We start from the raw sequence: 23,730 nt of genomic DNA on the forward strand, positions 1-23,730 counted from the left end.
AAATTGAATATAACAAAGCTCCCGTTATTTAAGTCAACCAAAAACTATTTAACTAAGAAAGAGCAAGATTTTGTATAGGGATCGTAGCAAAAAGCAAACAAAATAATAACGTTAATAGTAGTAATAAAATCCAGGAAAACGGGAATTATGTCCTCATATTAAGTATACTGGTGGTGAACGGATAAGTTCAAAATTTTGTCTTTAGTTATGTAACAGGTAAAATATATCTATTCCCAAACAAATGGTCCAACCTGGTCATAAAGTTTGCGGTCAAGTAGTGCTAATGCTGCGATGGAACTCCTCGGCTTCGTGCGGTGTGGAGAACAGCTGGATCTTACCGTTGTGGAGCACCCTCAGCTTACACGGATGGTGAAACCCGCGGAAGTTTCCCATGCTCAAAAACTTTCTTTTGACATCGTTAAACTCACGCCTCTGTCGAATCGTTTCTGCGGAGAGATCTTGGGCAAATGAGATTTTGGATCCATCGTGGATGATATCTCGATTTCTCGCGTTGCGCAGTACAAATTCCTTGTCTTGAAATTTGAGAAAGCGGACGAGCACCGGTCTGTTTTGGTTGGGAGTTGCAGGTGCCAGCGTACGATGGGCCCTTTCCAGTGTGAAGGATTTCTCGGGTTCAAGACCTATCCATTGAGGGAGTGTGTCGTGTATAAAGTCCAGTAAAGAGCGTGTACCCTCTGCTCCTTCCTTAAGACCGAACACACGGATGTTCTTCCTCCTTCCGCGGTTTTCCAAGTCGTCTGTTTTCATTTCCAGATGTGCAATCCGTTTGGTCGCCATGGTCAACTCAGACTCCGTTCTGTCCAGTCTGTCCTCAATTGCAGAAATGCGCGACTCCGTTTCCTCTATGCGTTTCTCGTTCGCAGAAATCTCACGTTTGATGTCAGTCAGGCTGTTTTCCAAAACTGAGACAGAGCTTGCCATTAGTTCAAGGCGGTTGTTTATGCCATCTAGTTTTGATCCGAATTCGGAGCGAAGCGCTTTTAACTCAGTTAGCACCTCAGCTAAGTCCGCCATGCTGCCGGCCTCCACACTCTCTGTCGAAGGTGATACTTTCGCGCTTCGTGTACTCGTCGTCTTGCGTGCTTTAGTAAAAATATCACATTCCTTCAAAGGCAGTGGTTTAGGCATAGCCTGACCCAGGTTAATAGTCAGTTTGTAAAAGGTAGGAATAGTTTTTTTACGCGAAGTTGTGGAGAGCTCTCAAACTACGCAGCCATCCTCGTCGAGCTCACGTGCGCCCCCGCTAAAGTTGTTTTTAAGCAGAATGTCTTTATTTGTGCAGGTGAATTAAACAAAGCCTCAATCTTTGCGTCTCCTTTCTTCTTTATCATGTCAATATAACATTCACTCCATGTATACACAGCACATATCTAAACACTGCTGTTTTCTGGCTAGCAAACAAGTTACTCTGTAGCACGGTCAAAAACCGTGTGCTTTCCCATACCTGACGCTCTTCCTCGCTTACACAGGCACCTCAGTTATAGTTTTCAGTTAGTGACACCTAGTGGACAACATAAATCACTACAACACAAAAAATGGCTCCTACACTGATTTATCTGGAGCAGAAACGTAATGAATTGCCCCATAAGCCTTACTGTAGCTGCACAAATAGGTGATAGTGATCAGCAACAGGCTTAGTGATTCAGTAAATCACCCTATAGACTGACAAAAGTAATACACGGCGCTCTGGCAGATACAGTAAAGGACAGAGAAATCCTGAGGTTTGTAGCTGCTCATTGAAAAGAAAGTAGATACAAATAAAACAACTGAGATAATCGCACCAAGAATGAGAAGCAAAAATTGCCTTTTGAAGATATGGAGCCAGAAAAGAGAGGCCTGATTTTGGGGTCTAGTGTGCACTTTTTTTTATTACTGTTATTGATTAGCTCAAGTTATATAGTTTGGTTTTACTCTGATTTGCATGGATCAATCATTCTGTTTTCTCCTTTAATAAATATAACTTATTCCTCTATAATTCAAAATATGAACTGAACTTGTAAATAGTGTTCATTTAACATTGAGCGAATGCTAGTGCTTTACCCATTGAACATTCCAGTGATTATTTATAAAACATTTTACTTACTACAACTTGCCTAGTGCTTGACATGGATAACCCGCTGATTTACTGTGTCATCGCTGCAGTACAAACGGTCCTACATCCTCTTGAGACACTCTGCTGCAGCCAAGGCATTTTATACTGTCTGCACAACGGCAATACAACATGCAATTTAATAAAAGACTAATTAAAAAAAAACTGTATATGTTGTTGTATGATAAAAGACAACAAATTTAATCATATATATATAATGACTCCTGATGAATGAGTGATCAGACATTTACTGAAGCATTATTAATCCACAGCTGTGCTGGTGAACATCAGTTAATGCACTGAGAGTCAACAAGAACTAACAGAGAACAACTTTACTGTCATCAACTAACATGAACAGATCAATAAATACTGGAATAAATGTGTTTTTATTGTTCAGTTCAAGTCAAATCATGAAGAAGAAGAAGATCAGAAGAGCAGAAACAAACGTCACACTTCATTTCTCCTTTATTCATTGAGCTGCTGGATTTCTCTACAGTTGATTCAAGATTTGACAGATTCAGACAGGATTCAGACATTTTCATGTTCATCATCACATTCTAATATCAGCAGTGGATTTGACATTGACTTTTATTATTTGTGCTCAAACAACAGAGAAACAATGAAGAAGATCAATCTGTAGACAAGAATGAGCTGATCTGAACACAGCAGCATCCTGGAGGACACTTCATCAACATCAATGATGACACTGATGAAGACTGAGACACACACACACACACACACGCACGCACACACACACGTGCACACGCACACACACACACACACATAAAAGTGAACACAAACCCACACACACACACACACACACACACACACACGCGTGCACACGCACACACACGCACGCACACACATAAAAGTGAACACAAACCCACACACACACACACACACACATACACGCACACACACACACATAACAGTGAACACATACACACACACACACACATAACAGTGAACACATACACACACACACATAACAGTGAACACATACACACACACACACACACACACACACAAACAGACTTTCTTACACACACACACACGCAAATAACAGTGAACACATACACACACTCACACACACGTGTTCTCTTTCTCACACACACACACGCACGCGCTCTCTCTCTCTCACACACACACACACATACAGACACTCTCACATGCACACACTCACGCACACATACTCTCTCACACAAGCATGCTTGCACACACACAAATACAGACTCACACACACACACACACACACACTGCTGCTGACTGCTCCTGCAGAGGATTCTGGGTAAATCTCTCGTCAGTCTTCAGCTCAGTTTCACTGATGATCCATAATAAACAGTAAACCCAGGGCAGAGCGGCTCAGTGAATGTGGTCTGGACTGAGTGGATGAGGCTCATTGTGTCTCTATAGATGTTGTAGAAGATCAGAGTTCCTGCACTGTGATCCACAAACACTCCTATTCTCCTGCTGAGCGGCTCCACTGGGAGATCAGTGTGTGTGTTATTGTGTCTGAATGAGAATCTGGAGGAATCACAGCTCAAACTCCAGGACTGAGCATTACATCCAAACACACACTCATCACCTATTCCCTCCCTCCTGATGCTCTTATATGACACTGATATAGACACACCACCATATCCACTCCAGTCAATCTCCCAGTAACAGCGTCCACACACACTCTCTCTGCACAAAACCTGATGAACATCAAATCTGTATGGATGATCAGGATACCGCTGATTCTCCTCCACACTCTTCACCTCTCTGTTCTCCTTAGACAGAATGAGTTGAGTGTGTGCTGTGTTTGGATCCAGAGTGAGGAAACAGACATCTGAACACAAGAACACACACATTTACAACCACAGCTGTGTGTGTGTGTGTGTGAGAGAGAGAGACAGAGAGAGAGAGAGAGGGTGTGTGTGTCTGTGCATGTGTTCACTGCTGTGTGTGTGTGTTTACTGCTGTGTGTGTGTATGTGTTTGTGTGTGTGTGTGTGTGTGTGTGTGTGAGTGCATGTGTTCACTGCTGTGTGTGTGTGAGCGTGAGAGAGAGAGGAAGTGTGTATGTGTGTGAGAGCGAGTGTGTGTGTCTGTGTGTGAAAGAGGGCCATGCTTGTGTGAGTGTGTGTATATGTCTGATTGTGCGTGAGCCTGTGTGTGTGAGAGAGAAAGGGTGTGTGTGTGTGCGTGTGAGAGAGAGGTTGTGTGTGTGTGTGTGTGTGTTTGTGTGCGCGTGAGCATGTGTGTGAGAGTGCATGTGTGTGTGAGAGTGAGTGTGTATGTCTGATTGTGTGTGAGCGTGTGCGTGTGAGAGAGACAGAAGGGAGCGTGTGTGTGTGTGTGTGTAAGTGAGAGTGTGTGTGTCCGATTGTGTGAGTGTGTGCATGCGTGTTTGAGAGAGTGTGTGTGTGTGTAATCCTACATTTGTGCAGTCCTGCTGTAATCCTCGTCTCTCCTCCATGATCCAGACTGTAAACACACACAGATTCACATTCAGTCAGTACACAAACATCAGCTTATAACACACGCACGCACACACACACACACACACACACACAAACACACTCAAACAAACACACACACACACACACACACACACAATAAGACATGTGGAGTGTGTGCTGAATGCTGGATTGTGATTGGCTGATCTCAGTGCATTAATAACTGCAGTAAAACAACATGAGTGTGTGTGGAGCTGTCAAATCAGCTTCTGAATGACACACAGAGCTTTTAGATCAGATGTGGAAACAGAAAACAGAATGGAAACACAGAAACAGACAGATATAAAGACTGAAGGATTCATTCAATGATCAATTGACAAAAGCGCAGCACAATAATAAAGCAGAATTCAGTGTTAAATGACTTGAAATATGATGGAGATCTTCATCTTCTGTCAAATGCCTCTTCATCATCTCCAAACATTGCTAAGTTGGAGAGCAGTGAATCCAGACCAATCTGCAGTCCTCCTCGCCCTTTGGAAGCTTCGTGGGTTTGTGTTATGTTTATTGTTCATAATACTTCAGTTATTAAGGATTAGTTTAGGAGTTTTTTGTCATTTGCTTTATTTGAGTTTGTTCAACATGTGATTGCCACTGGACTATATCAGAACCAGCATCACTGTCTGCTGATCACTTTTAATCAAGTTAGTTTATAAGCAGAAAAGAGCCAGATTACAAGATATGTGAGATATTTGCCAAAAACATCTTTGTTATGTCCACATTGTGAATGTAAATTGATATTGTTTATTTTCTTCCTGTTTATAGTTTTACTCGCCCTTATTAAAGTGTGATAAAGGACATTCTGTGTCTGTGAAGTTAATGAGGGAGAGTTTAAGTTGCTGTTAAAGTATACGCAGGACGTATTTGGAGAACAGTACACACACATCTCTGACCTGATACTGTACAGTTCTTCAGCAGAAATGTAGAGAACAAGTTTCACTGCTCAACTACAATGCTGAAACTGTACAGTGTTAATATGAGATATAATATCACGTTTAATGTGAGAACTGCCCCAGTGCACTGACATATTTAACAGGTTTGATTAATATCTGGACACTAGAAGAGCAGTGAAGTATCAAAGTATCTGTATTCACAATAAAAAAGGCAGTGCTGCTCCACGTACTTGAGTTTGTCCAGTGTGTAGTTTGGATCCTCCAGTTGTTCAGAGAGCAGCTTGACTCCTGAATCTCCTGGATGATTGTAGCTCAGATCCAGCTCTCTCAGGTGTGAGGGGTTTGAAGTCAGAGCTGAAGACAGAAAACCACAGCCTTCCTCTGTCACCATACAGCCAGACAATCTACAAACACAAACAGTCCACATCATATTTGTTTGACAGAGAGATATCACTGAGAAAAAGTCACGAGTGCAGCTTGATATTTTCTGCTGTTGTTTTCTGCAGGTACAGTACTTTATACATTTCTGTTCATTCTGCCCTGGGCCTTTCTTCTGTCAGAAGCGTCATTGTATTAATTGATGGAAAAGCGTTTACCTCAGTATTGTCATCTTACAGTCGGGACTCTTCAGTCCACCAGAGAGAAGCTCCACTCCTGAATCCTGCAGGTCATTGTTACTTAGGTCCAGCTCTCTCAGCACACCGTTTGAGGATTGTAGAGCTGAGGACAAACTCTCACAGGACTGAGGATTGAATTTGCACAAGACCAATCTGTGCAAGAAGAACACAGACTACATTAGTGTGACTTTTAGTAATTGTGTATATGTAACCACAGTGGAAGGACATGTGTCACTATAATACACTATCATCTTCTGCAGCACCACCTTTTGGACACTGGTACATCTGGACTGACTGTATTTGTCATAGAGGTGCATGAACCAAACCCTCACCCCAGTACAGTGACACTTCAGAATGAATGCATATACCGATACACTTTTAATGCATATCAGTCAATCAGTTGTTTGAACTCAGACCTTAGTATCTCCAGTTTACAGTGTTGACTCTTCAGTCCAGCAGAGAGAAGCTTCACTCCTGAATCCTGCAGGTCATTGTTACTCAGGTCCAGCTCTCTCAGAACACAGTTTGAGGATTGTAGGGCTGAAGACAAACTCTCACAATGCTGAGCGGTGACATTACACATGACCAGTCTTGAGAAAGAAGACAGATTACATTAATATAGTTAGTAATTCCACTGATGTAATAATACATTTAAAATTAGATATCAACCAATAAATCAGGTGCATGAACTCAGACCTCAGTGTGCCCAGTTTACAGTCTGGACTCTTCAGTCCATCAGAGAGCTTCTTCACTCCTGAATCCTGCAGGTCATTGTTACTCAGGTCCAGCTCTCTCAGCACACAGTTTGAGGATTGTAGAACTGAAGACAAACTCTCACAGCACTGAACAGTGAGATTACACATGCACAGCCTGAGAAAGTAGAGAGATTACATTAACAGTGTGATTTTTAGCAAATCAACAAATGTAATAATATATATATATATATATATATATATATATATATATATATATATATATATATATATATATAGCTTTCAAATTAAAGCTGTCAACTGTCAGCTTTATTTGAGGGTATTTATATCCACATCAGGCGAATGATTTAGGAATTACAACAGTTTGCATTTGTGCCTCTCACTTGTTAAAGGACCGAAAATAATTGGACAATTGGCTTCTAATCTTTTTAATGGCCAGGTATGTGTTATTCTCTAATTATCCTAATTACAATGAGCAGATAAAAGCTCCAGAGTTCATCTCAAGTGTGCTATTAGCATTTGGAATCAGTTACTGTCAACTCTCAAGATGATATCCAAAGAGCTGCGAGTATCATTCAAGCAAGCCATAATTAGGCTGAAAAAAAAGATAGCAAAAACATCAGGCATGGCCAAAACAACTGTTTGGAACATTCCTAAAAGAAAAAAAACGCACCAGTAAGCTTAGCAACACCAAATGACCCTAAGAGAAGACTGCACCAGAGTCAATACAGGGGGTTCAGCACAAGATGTAAACCATTGGTGAGCCTCAAACACAGGAGGGCCAGATTAGAGTTCTGAAAAAGCCTTCACAGTTCTGGAACAACATCCTATGGACAGATGAGATCAAGATCAACTCGTACAAGAGTGATGGGAAGAGAAGAGTGTGGAGGAGGGAACGAGCTGCTCATGATTACTTGGATTGAAGCATGGTGGTGGTAGTGAGATGACTGTCAATGGAACTGGTTCTCTTGCATGTATTGATGTTGTGATGCTGACTAAAGCAGCAGAATGAATTCTGAAGTGTTTCAGGCAATATCTTCTGCTCATATTAAGCCAAATGCTTCAGAACTTATTGGACAGCGCTTCACAGAGCTGATGGAGAATGACCCAAAGCATACTGCAAAAGCAACCAAAGAGGTTTTGAAGGGAAAGAAGTGGAATGCTATGCAATGGTCAAGCCAATCACCTGAACTGAATCTGATTGAGCATGCATTTCATATGCTGAAGATAAAACTGAAAGGAAAATGCCGCAGGAACTGAAGACAGTTGCAGTAGAGGCCTGGCAGAGCATCACCAGTGATGAAACTCAGCGTCCGCTGATGTCGATGCGTTCCAGACTTCAGGCTGTAATTGACTGCAAAGGATTTACAACTAAGTATTAAAAGGGGAAAGTTTGACTTATGATTATTACTCTGTCCAATTACTTTTGGACCCTTAAAATGTGGAAGACACCTATGCAAACTGTTGTAGTTCCTACACCGTTCACCTGATTGGGATATAAATACCCTCAGATTAGATCTGACAGTCTGCAGTTAAAGCACATCTTGTTTGTTTAATTTCTAATTGTGTTGGTGTATAGGGCCAAAAATGTTAGAATTGTGTCAATGTTGAAATATTTATGGACCTAACTGTATATCTATCAATCAATCAGGTGTTTGAACTGAACCTCAGTGTCTCCAGTTTACAGTGTTGACTCTTCAGTCCATCAGAGAGCTTCTTTACTCCTGAATCCTGCAGGTCATTGTTACTCAGGTCCAGCTCTCTCAGCACACAGTTTGAGGATTGTAGAACTGAAGACAAACTCTCACAGCACTTAACAGTGAGATTACAGCTCTGAAGCCTGTGAGGGGAAAACAGAAATAATGATTTTGCATTTATCTATTAATCCAGAGCAGAGACAAAACATTTAAATGTTGTCTTTTAGTTTGAGCAATGGTAAAATCACAATATGGACTCTGTAAATACTGAATTTAAGGGAGAATACAAGGCTGTAAAATAAACATAAATGTATTCTTTACCTAACAATTGAGAGTTTATAGTGATAATTAATTATTAGTTATCATTATTAAAAATTTCTCGTTTTCCAAACTCTTTTTAACATATTAGAGTTATCAGTTTTGAAATGCAAATCATTTATATTTATATTCTATCTATCTATCTATATATATATATATATATATATATATATATATATATATATATATATATATATATATATATGTGTGTGTGTGTGTGTGTGTGTGTGTGTGTGTGTGTGTGTGTGTGTGTGTGTGTGTGTGTCTGTGTGTTTGTTAAAAGAAAGACGAGATTATAAAAGTAAAAAAAATAATCTAATTATTGAAAAGAATGTCTGAAAATGGAGTAAACATAAGCAGAAATAGTCTGTGCTGTTTCTGCACTGCACAAATATGACTCATGGGCTGCAGATGTGTTGCAAATCGATGTGTGAAGTGGGCATAAGTGTATCCAGAAAATTACAGTGCTCTTGTGGTGTTTTTGACCACTGGTATCAGTCTCATCAGTGCTTCATCAGATCTTCTGTATTTCTGCAGTTCAAACTTCTCTCGAGTTTTTTCTGACATCAGGAGCACAAACACCAGACCCGACCACTGAGCAGAGGACAGATCCTGTGATGTGAGATTTCCAGAGCTCAGACTCTTCTGGAGTTCCTCCACAAAGTCATCCTTCAGTTCATTCAGACAGTGGAAGAGGTTGATGGTCCTCTCTGCTGATTTCTCCTCCTCTATTTTCTCTTTGATATAGTCAGTCGTGTCTTTGATGTTCTCAGGCTTGAGCTTCAGTCCTGGCAGGAGCTCCTTCAGGTCACTCTGATTAGACTCCAGAGAGAGACCCAGCAGGAACCGGAGGAAAAGGTCCAGGTGTCCGTTCTTGCTTTGTAAAGTCTTCTTGACTGCATCCTTATGAAGTTTAAACAGGGTCTTTGTAGAGAGTTTCCATGTCAGTTCCTGTTTCCTGGATTCAAGAAATGGATTTGCTTTCTTGTCTTTGTAAGTGAAAAACACATAGAGAGCAGCAATGAACTCCTGAACGCTGAGATGAACAAAACTGTAAACCTGTTCCCCTGAAATGGGGTTTTCCTCCTGAAACATTCGAGTACATAATCCAGAGAACACAGACCCTTCCTTGACATCTAGTCCACACTTCTCTAGATCTGTTTTGTAGAAAATCAGTTGTCCTTTCTGCAGCTGTTCAAAGGCCAGTTTCCCAAGCTTCAGAACAATGTCATCAAAAGACCAGGCTTTAGGTTCAGAATCTTTGCTGTATTTTTCTTTCATCTGTTGCTTTTGAGACAGTAAGTAGCTGGTGTACATCCCTGTGAGAGTTGTGGGTGTTTTTTCATTGCTCTCTTGACCCAGCAGAGGCTGAAGAACAGTGAGAGAGATCCAGCAGAAGACGGGGATGTGGCACATGATGTACAGACTCCTGAATTTCTTGATGTGGCTGATAATGTTTCCAGCAACCACAGGACTGCTGTTTTTGATGAAGTACTGCTCCTTCTGCTCATCACTGAATCCACGCACCTCAGTTACCTGATCAATGTAGGTTTGGGGTATCAGACTGGCTGCTGCTGGTCTGGATGTGATCCAGATGAGAGAAGAGCGAAGCAGCTTTCTCTTTAGGAGATTTGTTACTATCTTACTCACTGTCATTTCCTTATTAATATCTGTATAGCCATCATCCTCTTCAAAGTTCAATTCAAAGCGATATTCATCCAGTCCATCAAAGATGAACATGACCTTGCCTTGTTCTTCAGGAAGAGAACTCAGTTCTGCCGATCTACTAAAGAAGTACTTGTTAATCAGACCTATGAGACTGTACTTTTCTTCTTTAATCAGATTCAGTCTACGGAACAGCAGTGGAAATATGAAGATTATTTCCTGATTGTCTTTTCCGTCAGCCCAGTCAAGGATGAATTTGTTGACAGATACAGTCTTTCCCACTCCTGCTATCCCCAGTGTCAGGACTCTTCTGTTTTGTCGACCTGTGTCAGGCTGGACTTTAAATATGTCGTTACACTTGAGTGGTTTATCTTTGGCTGTCTGTTGGTTGTGTTTTGACTCCATCTGCATCACCTCATGGTCATTCTCTCTTCCTCCTGTCTTGTTCTCCACCATATATAGATCAGTGAAAATATCATCCAGGTACTTCTGGTGACCGGTCTGTGAATTACCAAGCAATATCTGCTCATATTCCTCTTTTAATTTCTTCTTGAGTTCATGGCTGATGTTTGTGTAATTAAGAGGAGTTTTACTGTTCTCAGAAGTTGCACCTTTACAACAGAGAGGAAAAAAAAAAAAACATAAGTAAAACATGATTATGCCCTGTGCTTCCCTTTATGAAAAAAGCACAATTACACATATAAACAAATTAAGATGAACAAAGAATAATATATAAAAAATATATAATTGTTGATCATATGAAATTCAGACACCCATTTACATGCATTAGCAATATGATTGACCAACACTGTTGTCCATAGGAATACTGAATTTAAGACTGTTCATCTGAAGCTTTGCAATAAATTTTATGACAGTACATCTGACCCACAAACCACTGCTAGGACAGGGTTTTAACATGGAATCAAACTAAATAACATTTCTAAATTTTGACAAGGAATTAACCAATACCTTGCTTCTGTGTTTTCTCCAGCTCTTCAGCTAATTGATTCTGCTTTATTTTCCTCAGGGTGTCCACTGTGATCTTCACAGCTCTTTCTGGTCCAAAACATGACACCAACTTATCCACAGTATCCAACCTGTCTGCATTCTCCATTTCAGCTTTTGAAATCTCATCATGGTTATTCACTAAGCACCGCTGAAATTTCTTTAGTTCAGCTTCTAATAGTTCATCCAGTGAGTTGTCGAGCAGCTGTTTAACATATGCCATGGTGCTTCACCCATTCACAGCTACAGGACAAGAGCAACAACATCTGCATTAGTTTCACAATTAACATACGGACCTAAGCATTTTTTTTCTTGTTTGAATAATGAAATTAACCACAAAGTAGAAACTTGACATTTCAAATTTGACCATTTTGAAAATTGTCACTATTTTAAGTGGCTCTTACTAACCAGGAATTAATGTAGATGCTTGGTTGTCTACCTAACTTGTGTCTTTGGCTGAAGCTCTTTAACTTCTTCCTGAATCATCATACAGAAGTGCTTATTTGGATGTTGAACTGTTTAAACCACAATCATTTTAGAAAACTAAGAAAGCCAGTTAAAAAAGACTTCAGAAGACAGGTAAGACTGGTGGAGTTTCACACACATTTGACGACTGTTAAAAGCATTCTACATTTGTAAGTAAAAATGCCCATCACTGTGGTGGTACCCTAAAAGGTAACTTTCTGTACCTCTAGTTTAGATCTTATAATTCATAAAGGGTACAAAATAGAGGACTGTTGTGTACCTTTAAATGTACAATTATATTTAATGTACCTTATTGTTGCATTTTTTTCTGACTGTGTTGTAGAATTATTAAAAAAAGTGAATACTGAAAAAAACTGACGACTAATATACAAGCTCAAGAGATGTACATGTACATGCTCAGAATCCTCTGAATGAAAAACTTTTTTGACACACATGGCCACAAAGACAGCAAGATCCACTGGCAAAGGGGCTGCAAGAGCTGCCAAATCCCCTGTCACTCAAAGAGCTGTCAAATACTTTAGAGTTGACAGATCATCTTCCAGAGTACTCGGAGAGGGTCCCAGATCCTTCAGAATTCTCTGAATGGTGGGCACCAGATCCTCTACAATTCCCCAAATGTCGGGCACCAGATCCTCATGAATCCTACAAATGGCCAGAGCCACCACCTGAGTCTCACAAATGGCTACCAGAGCCATGTGTTTTCCCAGAGCCGTGTGACTTCTCAGAGCCATGTGATTTTTTTCTAGAGCCGTATGAATTCTCAGTGTCTCCTGATCCTTATTCTCCTTATCCACATGGGTTATCTGAACTGCCACGCTCCAGGCCCTCCACAGCTTCATGTATAGAACAAAATCAATGCCAAAAGTCTTGAATTAAAAAGCTTGTTGAATAGCACAAACTGAAAAAAATAATGCACCTTATTAACAAGTTCTTGCACTTTAATGACTTGAATTCCAGGATTTGTATTTTTAGGTCCTGAAATTTAACATAGCTGTTTATTTAAGCTGTTAATATTTCAATAAAAAATATTTCAAACACGTTTTCATACTTAAAACTTCAATAATTCATAATCAATTTTCAGATTTCACTTACAAAATATTCAATACCCTTTAAAATACGATGTACAATATTCAAAAGGTACTTTTCAGTTCATTTTATTTCAGTTCAAATATTTGCTTCCAGAAATTCAGTGGTTCATATTTGACTGTTAAAATTCAACATTACATCCGGGATCTGCAGGAGAAGCAATAGATTGCAGACTGAAGATCACCAGCTGCTCTAGCTGGAGATGGAATAATGTAAGATTTTTAACCCAGTAAACAGGCGATAAAAAAGATAATAAAGGCACAAAAGTATAATTTAATATTAATATCAATGCCTTGGACATTATAAATAATAAAAAGTATGAGTAAAATTATTAAATGAGGTTTTAGTCATCGATATTTGCCCTTATGTAACGGAAGCCAGCTGGTGATCGCGTAAATCTCACTCCTCGGATCCAGCGACAGACGTTCTGCAATCTTTAGCATCCTCGGAGCATTTGACTCCAATGCCGGCTCGCTCCCTGTTCGGAGTGGTGTGGTTACTTGCACATAAACCGTCTTTTGATGAATATGATGTTACACATTCTCTATCATTATTAACTCATTCTTCCATAGACGTGAAGTATTATATTGACAGCTAAAGAATATAAACGTAAGAGAAACAGGAGAGGAAATATTATAATAATAATACAAAATAGATAAACATTGCCAGGGCTAAGAACAATTACGAACAAAGATATTCAAAACCAGAGAGATTTTATGAGAATGTCACACAAAACAGTTTACTTGGAACTGTTAAACAGAGAGTTCAGGTATGATTTAAGGTTGGTTATGGATGGGACATGTAATTTAAAATAATTTAACATAGCGAGACATTACATCGTAACAATATATAACTTTAGATATAATAACAAGCCATGGTCGACCAGAGCTCAAACAAACCTTGTCGTCATCTTGGTGTACAGCCACAAAGCCAAGAAGAACAAAATCTGCTGTTTTACGACGCCATCTAAAAGTGTGAGCGGATTCACTTTTTCCAGAGAGCTCATGATCGTGTCTATATTTGGAATAATGAACTACTTGAGCTCATATTAATAAGGTGCTCATGGTCATTGAAGCGCTCTGATATCTGATCCTTTCAGAAAGAGACAAATGCAAGACTGGAGTAGGAAAAAACAAAGGAGAAGCTGGAAAAAACAACAAATGACGAACCTGCAACCTAAAATATGACCAAACTTCACCATGTTTAACTAGTATCACCACCTTTTGAACTATTATGAACTCAGAATGAAGGAATTACTCTCTAACAGAGGTTACATGTGCTGCTGAAGATTACAGACACTTATGAGAGGTTTGCTCTGTCTGCTCTGTGTAGTTTTTTTTCTGCCTTTAGTAACATCTTGGACACTGTAAGGGTCTGTATGTGTTCATACATGTTGCATTTATTTATTTATTTTATACAGTTGCAGACGTTACAGCAGACTACATGTTTACATTGATCTGATGTTATAATCAAATCATGTTAATAGAAAGGTTAGTAATGGTAAGACGTGCTTCTCATAATGATATGTGAACGACCCATACGGCTTTACTGTGACATTTCCTTGAGTAAAAATGACGTCTGAATCTTTCTGTCACAATTTACACCACGCCCACCAAAAGGCATTGAAAACGCAATCCTGATAAAGGTGACCCGTACCATACTGTACTGTACTTCTCAGTGAAAACGGGCCATTAGCTGCTAAGATCCACTCCTACTGCAGACATATCACTCTCTTCCTCCCTCACAAAGCCAGAAGATTCCAAACTTTTCTCAGGGCAACAAACAAACCTGCTACCTGGAGGTCATTACCTAAAGCATCTCCACATGAGTGAAAGACCATCACCTTCAGCTCAATCTAGCTAAATAAGAACACTTTATCCTGCCTGCGATTCTGACTACACATCATATCTTCATGATCAAACTGGAGTCCGCTACAATTAACCCTTCCCATTCAGTCAGGAATCCTGGGGTGATCTTTTATGACCAAACACAGCACAATTATGTAATCATGAACACTTTGAGATGTTCAATAAAGTCAATCTGAACCCTTGATTTATAATCCAACAATGGCTGCATAATTTTGATCTCAAACGATTGGGAAAAATGTTTGTATTTATTTTCATTTTATTGTACTTTTGAAGGGGGCAGCATAGTAGCGCAGTTGGTAGCACGATTGCCTTACAATAAGAAGGTTGCTGGTTCGAGCCCCCGGCTGGGTCAGTTGGCATTACTGTATGGAGATTGCATGTTCCCCCTATGTTGGCATGGGTTTCTTCTGGGTGCTCTGGTTTCCACCACAGTCCAAACACATGCGCTATAGGGGAATTAATTAATTAAATTGGCCAAAGTGTACCAGTGTGAATGTTGGAGTGTATGAGTGTTTCCCAGTACTGGGTTGCAGCTAGAAGGGCATCTGCTGCGTAAAACATATGCTGGATAAGTTGGTGGTTCATTCCACTGTGGCAACCCCTGATTAATGAAGGGACTAAGCTGAAAATAAAATGAATGAATGTAATTTTGAGAATGATTTTCCTTACTTTAGAGAATTTGTTAGTTTGTTTTCTACTTTTGTTTTGAGAAATGTCATGATCTCTGAAATGTACAGGTTTAATAGTATTTAGAAAAATAAAAGTGTATAAATAATGTAAAACAGGTGACAGTTGTAGCCACAGCAGTTGTTTATCATCAGAATCAGTTAAAGCAGAAACACTTCAGGCAAACACATGAAACCGGTCTGACTACTCAAACTCTTGAGGGTTTTCAGCTCATGTCTCTACACAAAAAATTGTGTGAATCCACTGTAAAATAAACTAAATGCATTCATGAATACTTTTATCGCAGTGCAAGTTTTCTGCATTCTGTAGCTTCAGTAAGGGCGCACTCACACTATGCTATCCAAACTGTGCCAAGCCTGTTTCCATGTACGTTTGAGAGGTTTCAGTGCTCTGAATCACGTCAAAAGTGGCTGATCTGTTTGGCGAATTATTTGACAGTGTGTCACTGCAAATCAAACTAAAATTATATATTAAAAAAGAAATGTTCACTGTGTTGAGCTTAATAAACACTCATAAACATACAGATCACTCATAAACACACAGATTTTAGTATCAGAATGAGAAGGTTATTGCTTTCTGTGATCCTCTTCCAGAAACGCACTTGACATTAAAGGTGTAAATTAAATCCTCAAAATGTCTTCAGCTCAGCCGTAAAATCTCAGTAAACACAAAGAGATGAACCACGGATAATCAGACAACACTCATAGATTATATAAAGCACAGAAAGAGCAAACTCACCTCAAATAATGCCTGCAGATCTTTCTGTTCCTCCGCTGAACTGTTGAATTGAACAACAGATCGGAAAATTCTTTCATGTCACAACCTGTTTGAGACATGAGGAAAAAACCAGTCGGATGAGAAACACAGACACACAAATAGATAAGAATTGAAAATAAAAATTGAGGCTTTTGCTCAGCTGGTAATAGCAGTGTTGCGAGTACAAAAGTAAAGCAATCACTGTAATGTAACAGTGGTCACTTTTCCAAATGTGCTATATATTGTATAATCTCAGTAACACAAGTTACAATGAGTGAATTTTAGCCCCAGTTAAGTCGTGTGTTTTATATTGTCCCCGATGGGAAGTGGGTAGAGTTTAAAATAGAAAAACAGTAAAAGTAGCACAACAACGATGAGGCTGTTCAAAAGGCTTCAATAAGCTGTATTTTAGATACGTTTCAGACAGTATTGATCTCTGTAACACTACAGCAGAGCCAGACACAGCTTCATCCCTCCAGGATGGCAGATATGTTGCTTTGAGCTTATTTCAGCTGATTTCCATCTAAGCCTGTGACTGGAGTCAGTTGAAGTGTTTGTGTTTCTCTTCAGTGACTCTACTTATTAACAGCAAGTCTTCGTCATCAGTGCTCGATCATCATTTAATTGTCTGATTAACTCAATGTAGAGAGGGAGCAGACAGACTCTGAGCTGAGGAAATGTTACTCAGAGGAGTTGTGTGGTACTGTGTAATTCAATCACAGCTTGTGCGCTGTTCTGAGGTATATTTAGCAGGTTTTGTAAGATATACAGTTTAATATATAAAACAAAGCAGGTAATGTAACACCCCCACAAATATCTTTTCAAGCATCAACCAATGTCTTGGAAATAAAAGCTCTATACAAACCTAATACTCATATTTATATGTTTACTCTACAGCACAATAATCTCTCGAAAGCTCTGCTGTTTAAACCTTTACAGTAAACTGGATATTCAAGGTCTGTTCTTCATCATCATCAGATTCTGATTATGGTCCCTGACACCTGCGCCTCTTCCTCAGATGTCCTGTCCTGTACTTTTCTATTGTACTTTTGAGCATTGGTGGATTTCCTAAAGCACATACAGGATGATCTACACCAGGGGTGTCAAATTCAAGTCCTGACAGAGTCAATAATCTGACAGACTATCAGATGAACCACTGCTGGATCTGGGTTATAAGAGAATATCTTGTGGAACTGATCTGCAAACTTTATTTAATCACAGTGAATGTCTCTCTGTTCTATTAAATGAATGAAACACATTACACATGAGAATCTGACTTTAATATTAGATAAACTCTAGCAAACTCTTCAAATGCTGAAGGAAAGTCAGACTTCCTGCTGAATATTCACCCTGTCAGACGATGTTTTGATGAACACAAACCTCTCGCTGGGCGAAGCAGTGGCGCAGTAGGTAGTGCTGTTGTCTCACAGCAAGAAGGTCGCTGGGTCGCTGGTTTGATCATCGGCTTAATTGACATTTCTGTGTGGAGTTTGCATGTTCTCCCTGCGTTCGCGTGGGTTTCCTTCCGGGTGCTCCGGTTTCCCCCACAGTCCAAAGACATGCGGTACAGGTGAATTGGGTAAGCTAAATTGTCTGTAGTGTATGATTGTGTGTGGATGTTTCCCAGAGATGGGTTGAGGCTGGAAGGGCATCTGCTGCATAAAAACTTGCTGGATAAGTTGGCGGTTCATTCCGCTGTGGCAACCCCGGATTAATAAAGGGATTAAGCCGACAAGAAAATGAATGAATGAATGAAAAAAAAACTCTCGCTGCTGAATGTAGAGTCTGAATGAGTTCAAATGAACTGTTCTGATGGTCTACTGTATTTGATCATAACAGTACAGAGTACAGTAAGAGTTATCATGTCTGTAGAAGCAGAGATAATGACAAACAAAAATCTGGAGATCCTGGAAACACACTGTAATATTTACAGCTCAGAGGATGTGAAATCAGACTGGATTGATTATGTTTGATGAATAATAGTGCAGCAAACCCTCACTGATGATCCTGATATCATTCACAGCAGCTCATATTAAGCTGGACTCAATAAAAGACTTTCTCCAGCTGATTTCACTGATTATACTCTATATATACTGTGATGTTTGTGTCCACCAGTGATGTGTCTTCATAAGTGTGCAGTTTCATTGCTTCAGAAACAAGAATTCAGTAGAAGAATGAAGCAGTCCTTTAAAAAAAAACCTGTTTTGTAAGTATTGTGCATTCCTCAACATGTTTCTTTACGTTTCGCTGCACTTCTTTTAGCAGAAAACACAGATGAAAACTCAGCTTTAATGACACACGACAGCAACTCAATGCCCCACTCTTTATAAGTAATAAAACACTGTAAAATGCAGTCTCTACAACGTAATAGTCTCTATTGCGGGTCCTTCTCAATTCATTTGACACTTTAGTTTAAGTAACAAATCACACTATTAAATACTGGCTTATTACCTGTCATTTTGTAACATATTAACAGTTGATTAGCAATTATGAAGTGTGTTCTCATTCTACATTCCTAATCCTAGCCAGTGCCTAAACCCAACTGGGTCATTCCTACTATCCTACATTTGAGTCCCAGAGGCATATTATGGTACACAACAATAAAAACTGCAATAAAAAAATCCCTTAAAGCTTGTCAGATAGGATTATACCATTCCCACCACAGAACGCAATGATGCATACTCTAAATTAAATGAAATTTAAAATAATTACTAATAGTAAAGAATTACTATTTTCACAGTAAAATCCTCAGAGTAAAATTTACTCAGTTCAGAGAACATTTTCTCCCTCTCTAAATTGAGCAAAATTTACTCAGCAGCAGAGTTAAAGTTAATGAGACAATGATGGGGTTAATTAAGTGATGATTGAGGACTGATGATGAACACCTGCTGTTAATAAGCACAAACAGAAGAGAAACACAAAACTACATTTACCTTCAGTCAAAGCCGTTCATAAAATAAACTAAATAAAACACATCAAATCTTTCAAAAACTCAGCAGAGAATCCTTAAGCAACCCCACAAACAGCAGCATTACTTATTAACAACCTGTTTGGCCTTATTTCTGCCACACAAAATTACATATAGTGATAATATTAAGAATTAAGTAATTTTTTTTACAACAACAATAAAAAAAAATAAAATAAAAACACTTTTTGTGTTTAAGCTGTCACCATTGAGGAGAACAGTAGTTGCTTTACTTGGACTCTGACTCGATTGCTAATGTTAGTTTCTATTTGTTTGTCAAATAGTGTATTGCGGCAAATAAAAAAGAATAATTATGCTTTGGTTTCGATCTGCTCAATGTATTTTTGTGTTTTAATTATGTTTATCAAGGCTACATTTATTTGATCAAATATTTAGTAAAAACTGGAATAATGTGAAATAATAATATAGGCAAATTAAATAGAGAAAGAATAATTTATTCAAACAATTCAAATCAAATAAAATCTACTTAATTTAAAAGCAAATCAAACACAATAGAATTCTTGTTATATATGATTAATATTAAGCTTTTATATTTTAACAATAATCATTTTTGAACATTAGTGTATATCACATTACATTTCAAGCAATTAGAAACTATCTTTTTATATGTCTGTTGTACAATCAGTTTGATTCCTATACAGTGTTTCGAGTTCAAGCTGTTTTTTACTACCACCCTCTGCTACTTTTACAGGTAGAAATAAGATATAAGTTAGAAAAGATTTAATTAGACAACTGGTTCATTGCAAATAAATGTGACACGTTAGGCTTTGAATAAAATTATAGTTTTCTGCATCAAGGAGCAATATGCAAACAAATATTTTTTTTTACTACCAAAGGAATAAAGTATTGCATTATGTTTTATACAGTATTATTGTACTATTATTACATCATGCATTTCAACAAAAACATACATTGTATATTACAACATCACACTATGTGTTATATACAGTTGAAGTCTGATTTATTAGCCCGCTTTTTTATTTTTTTCCACCAATTTCTGTTCAATGGAGAGATTTGTTCAGCACATTTTTTTAAACATCAAAGTTTTAATAACTCATTTCTAAGAACTGATTTATTTTATCTTTGCCCTGATGACAGTAAATTATATTAGACTAGATTTTCTTTAAGACACTACTATACCACTTAAAGTGACATTTGAAGGTTTAACTAGGTAAATTAGGTTAAGTAGGCAGGTTAGGGTAATTAGGCAAGTTATTGTATAATGATGGTTTGTTTTGTAGACTATGCCAAAAAAAAAAAAAAAAAAGCTTAAAGACGCTCATAATATTGACCTTGAAAAACGTATTCGAAATAAAACAAATAAGACTTTCTCCCAGAAGAAAAAATATTATCATACCTGTGGTAGCAAAAAAAAAAAAAAAAATATATATATATATATATTTATATATTTTTTAAATATGTACTTTTTCAAGATAATACCTCAGACTCGTTGTTTAGAAAAAGTACAAATTTTAGCTTACACTTAAAATCGAAACAAAGTATTTACTATTAGTGTTTATTATGTATCATTATCTGAAGACAAGAGGTTAAAATGTAGCTTTAAAAACTGTGACCCTGACCATGACCTGACCATGTAATTTAATCCAATCACAGAAACTCAAACCGACCAATCAGCAAGTGTCTGTTACCCCCCACTGTGCAAGAGGTGTGAAAAGAAGCAGGTCTCTAGCAACACCTCAACTTTTTTTAATGCTTTTTGTTCTTTTCTCTCCTATGTTTGAACTTTGAACTGAATTTTGAACACTTGAACACCTGAAACACTGAAATTGTCATTTCTTTTGATTTTTTAAAAAATGTACCATTGACAATTGCGGTGAAATCTTTAATGCCACTGGTGGAGTAGACGGGGGCTGGGGCTGGGCCCCAAGTTGTCTCGTCTCCATCACCTCCTGAGCAGGTACAGTAGGGGCAGGTTGTTGCACCGTTTGTGCTGGAGCAGCAGAAGCAGTACTCTGCTGAAAATAATCACAAAAATACATATAATCATGAAAAAGGAAAGGCATTCTAGTAAATAAAAATACACACATATTGACTCAAAAATGTACCTTTTGAGTGTGAAAACCACATGTGCATTTCAGCACACCTCCAAGCAAAGTCCTCTGCCCACGAGATTGCAATGGGCATTTCTCAATCTGAAAAAATCATGAAAAATATAATAAATAATTTATACAATACAAAAAACTTTTATAACTAAACAATAATTTTTACTCAATGACTCCCTTAATGAAGCACACAATAGCTCTGTAAATTAATTTACCACTGTTTCTAGAATGTGTTTAATATTTGTCTAATATGTAATCGTACAGTTTGTATCTCCAAAAACGAAAAGAAGAATAAAAGGAACTGGACAGGAACATTTCAGGCCTTAAAACCACATGCTGTATACTGTACACTCATAATCCCTTCCCTCACCTTTTCAGATCTCTCTCATAAACGGTCAATCTTACTAAAGTATTCGACGTAAATCTCAAAATACATGCAATTTAAAACCCTTTAATATTTAAAAACAAGTATGACATGTTTTACACAGATACTGTACTGAATGTACTGAAGCCTAACAAGTTAACGTTACTCTGTTAAGCAAATTTCAACAAACGTTATATCATGTAAACGAAATACACACCCTTTGATAAATCTCATGCCACTTTTTTTGTCGAGGAGCTGGCCTGTTGCCCTCATTTGATGGCCAAACTCCTGTGCTGGCAAACTTTTTCAGACGTGAAGTCCAGTGAGCGTCTGACATGGCTTTATGAGATTTTCCAGACATTTTTCTCCTAGAAATTAAACGGTTTTGAATTAAAGTATCCAAATTTGAAATACAACACACTAAAACATTAATTCCTGCAATTGTGTAGTTTTTCCAACCTTTTTTAAGAAATCACTATCGGAAAAAATCCTTAACTGTAAGCAAAACGATGCTGTGCTCTGTCGAATGATGCTGTTAGTTGAATATCACTGATGATCAATGAACTTTTTTGACCTCTGACCCGCCTCCAGAGGACTGCGTCATTCCTTCGTGTACCTTCGGCTCAGTTCGGAAAATTGATTGACATCTGACTAACCTGTTTGACTGCACACTTAGCTGTGATTCTTGGAACAGTTCCTCCCCCGGCTTCAACATTGTCTCGACTCTGATTGGTCAAATGTTGAAAATGTTGAGAATTCCGGTCCGCGATTGGCTGCAAATGTTGAAGCGCTGCAACGTGATTGGCTACAATGTTGGAGCAAATCGCTCCGATTGGCTCTCATCTTCAACATTTGTGAAATATTGTCGGACTACCCTTCTGCAGCTGGGATTAAGGCTCCAGTCTCTTTGGGGGCGTGGGTTCGAATCCCATCGCTGCCAGGCAGTCCTTTTAGGATGCTTGAGAATGACCTCTCTGCTTGAGCAAACAGACTTGCAAAGTGATACTGCATGCTTCCGCTCACATCCAAACGTAGACTCCTTAGCCAAAGTTGAAGGGCTTCACTAAGAAGCTAGGCGTCCTCTCTGCTTCCGTAAAATTGGGCAGAAAAGGGACCACTGCATGGAGTCATCTGGGATAGCGTAGCCAAGGGATCGAAGGCGCTGGATTTAGGCTCCAGTCTCGTTGGGGGCGTGGGTTTGAATCCCACCGCTGCCAGATGTGGTTTTAAACACGGCCAAACTGCTTGAGTGTGTGCGCATTCTCAGTGAACGCTGGAAATGAGAGAGTACATTTAAGTTGGCAACGAGTCAGTATAATGTGTTCTTTGAAACTCACGGCAGACTCGTTGGTGTGACAGCAACACATCCCCGGACTCAAATCTGATCAGGAGCAAGTGTCTTTCCCACGATTAGATTGCAGCATCTTAACAAAGTCTGCACTGGAAGTCTCTCTCTGCCATTGCTCCTTTTAGCAAGAGCACCCTATTGAAACAGGAACAGTAAAGATTCACAATTAGAGTAGTAATACTCTATAACTGGATTTGAATATAATAACAACAACAATGTGGGGTCTGCTGTGATGGAATCAGTAACTTTCACTCTTTTGTGAAATAACAGTTACCTTGTAATCAGGTGCTTACATGCATCGCAGCTGGCTGCCGTTTGGAGTAGACTTCAAATGCCTTAAGGTGTGCTAAAATAGAGACACAACTGTGGTTGACAGGAAGGTGGGAGTGCGTCCTAAGCTGGTATTAAGGAGCTCTCTTTCTTTGTGGAGGAGCTCCAGCAAGGCATGGCCAAACTGAACTGATTTCCCAGTGCTGTTGCGCTACTTGAAACAAGTTGGGGAGAAAGCTGCTCAGGGAAAACAGCTTGGCAAGGTAGCGTGGCCGAGCGGTCTAAGGCGTTGAATTAAGGC

The 23,730-nt window shown here is 38.8% G+C and overlaps 1 protein-coding gene across 2 annotated transcripts; it reads right to left on the reverse strand.

Moving 5' to 3' along the window:
• Window positions 1-2,557: 2,557 nt before the first annotated feature.
• On the reverse strand, window positions 2,558-16,422 carry LOC148680402 (protein NLRC3-like). Of its 2 annotated transcripts, XM_088650133.1 has the most exons (10): window positions 16,381-16,422; window positions 11,480-11,758; window positions 9,309-11,121; window positions 8,497-8,670; window positions 6,814-6,987; window positions 6,534-6,707; window positions 6,097-6,270; window positions 5,731-5,904; window positions 4,532-4,578; window positions 2,558-3,941 (listed from the first exon to the last, which is right to left on the reverse strand). In XM_088650133.1, the coding sequence occupies exons 2-10, from the start codon at window positions 11,736-11,738 to the stop codon at window positions 3,418-3,420; spliced, it is 3,513 nt and encodes a 1,170-aa protein (XP_088506259.1). In that variant the 5' UTR covers window positions 11,739-11,758; window positions 16,381-16,422; the 3' UTR covers window positions 2,558-3,417. The 2 variants fall into 2 exon arrangements, with proteins under 2 accessions (XP_088506259.1, XP_088506260.1); XM_088650134.1 differs by lacking the exons at window positions 6,097-6,270; window positions 6,534-6,707; window positions 6,814-6,987.
• Window positions 16,423-23,730: the final 7,308 nt, after the last annotated feature.

The sequence above is a fragment of the Danio rerio genome, chromosome 4, assembly GCF_052040795.2.
Source record: "Danio rerio strain M-AB ecotype USA chromosome 4, GRCz13ab, whole genome shotgun sequence".
Lineage (NCBI taxonomy): Eukaryota > Metazoa > Chordata > Actinopteri > Cypriniformes > Danionidae > Danio > Danio rerio.

What these genes read in the sequence shown, in the direction of transcription:
- LOC148680402 (XM_088650133.1), bottom strand. Translation starts at nt 11,738, where the DNA reads ATGGCATATGTTAAACAGCTGCTCGACAACTCACTGGATGAACTATTA. An exon ending in AAAAACACCACAAGAGCACT is followed by an intron (nt 8,671 to 9,308) that starts GTAATTTTCTGG and finishes TTCCCCTCACAG; the next exon opens with GCTTCAGAGCTGTAATCTCA. An exon ending in TACAGCAGGACTGCACAAAT is followed by an intron (nt 3,942 to 4,531) that starts GTAGGATTACAC and finishes TCTTGTGTTCAG; the next exon opens with ATGTCTGTTTCCTCACTCTG.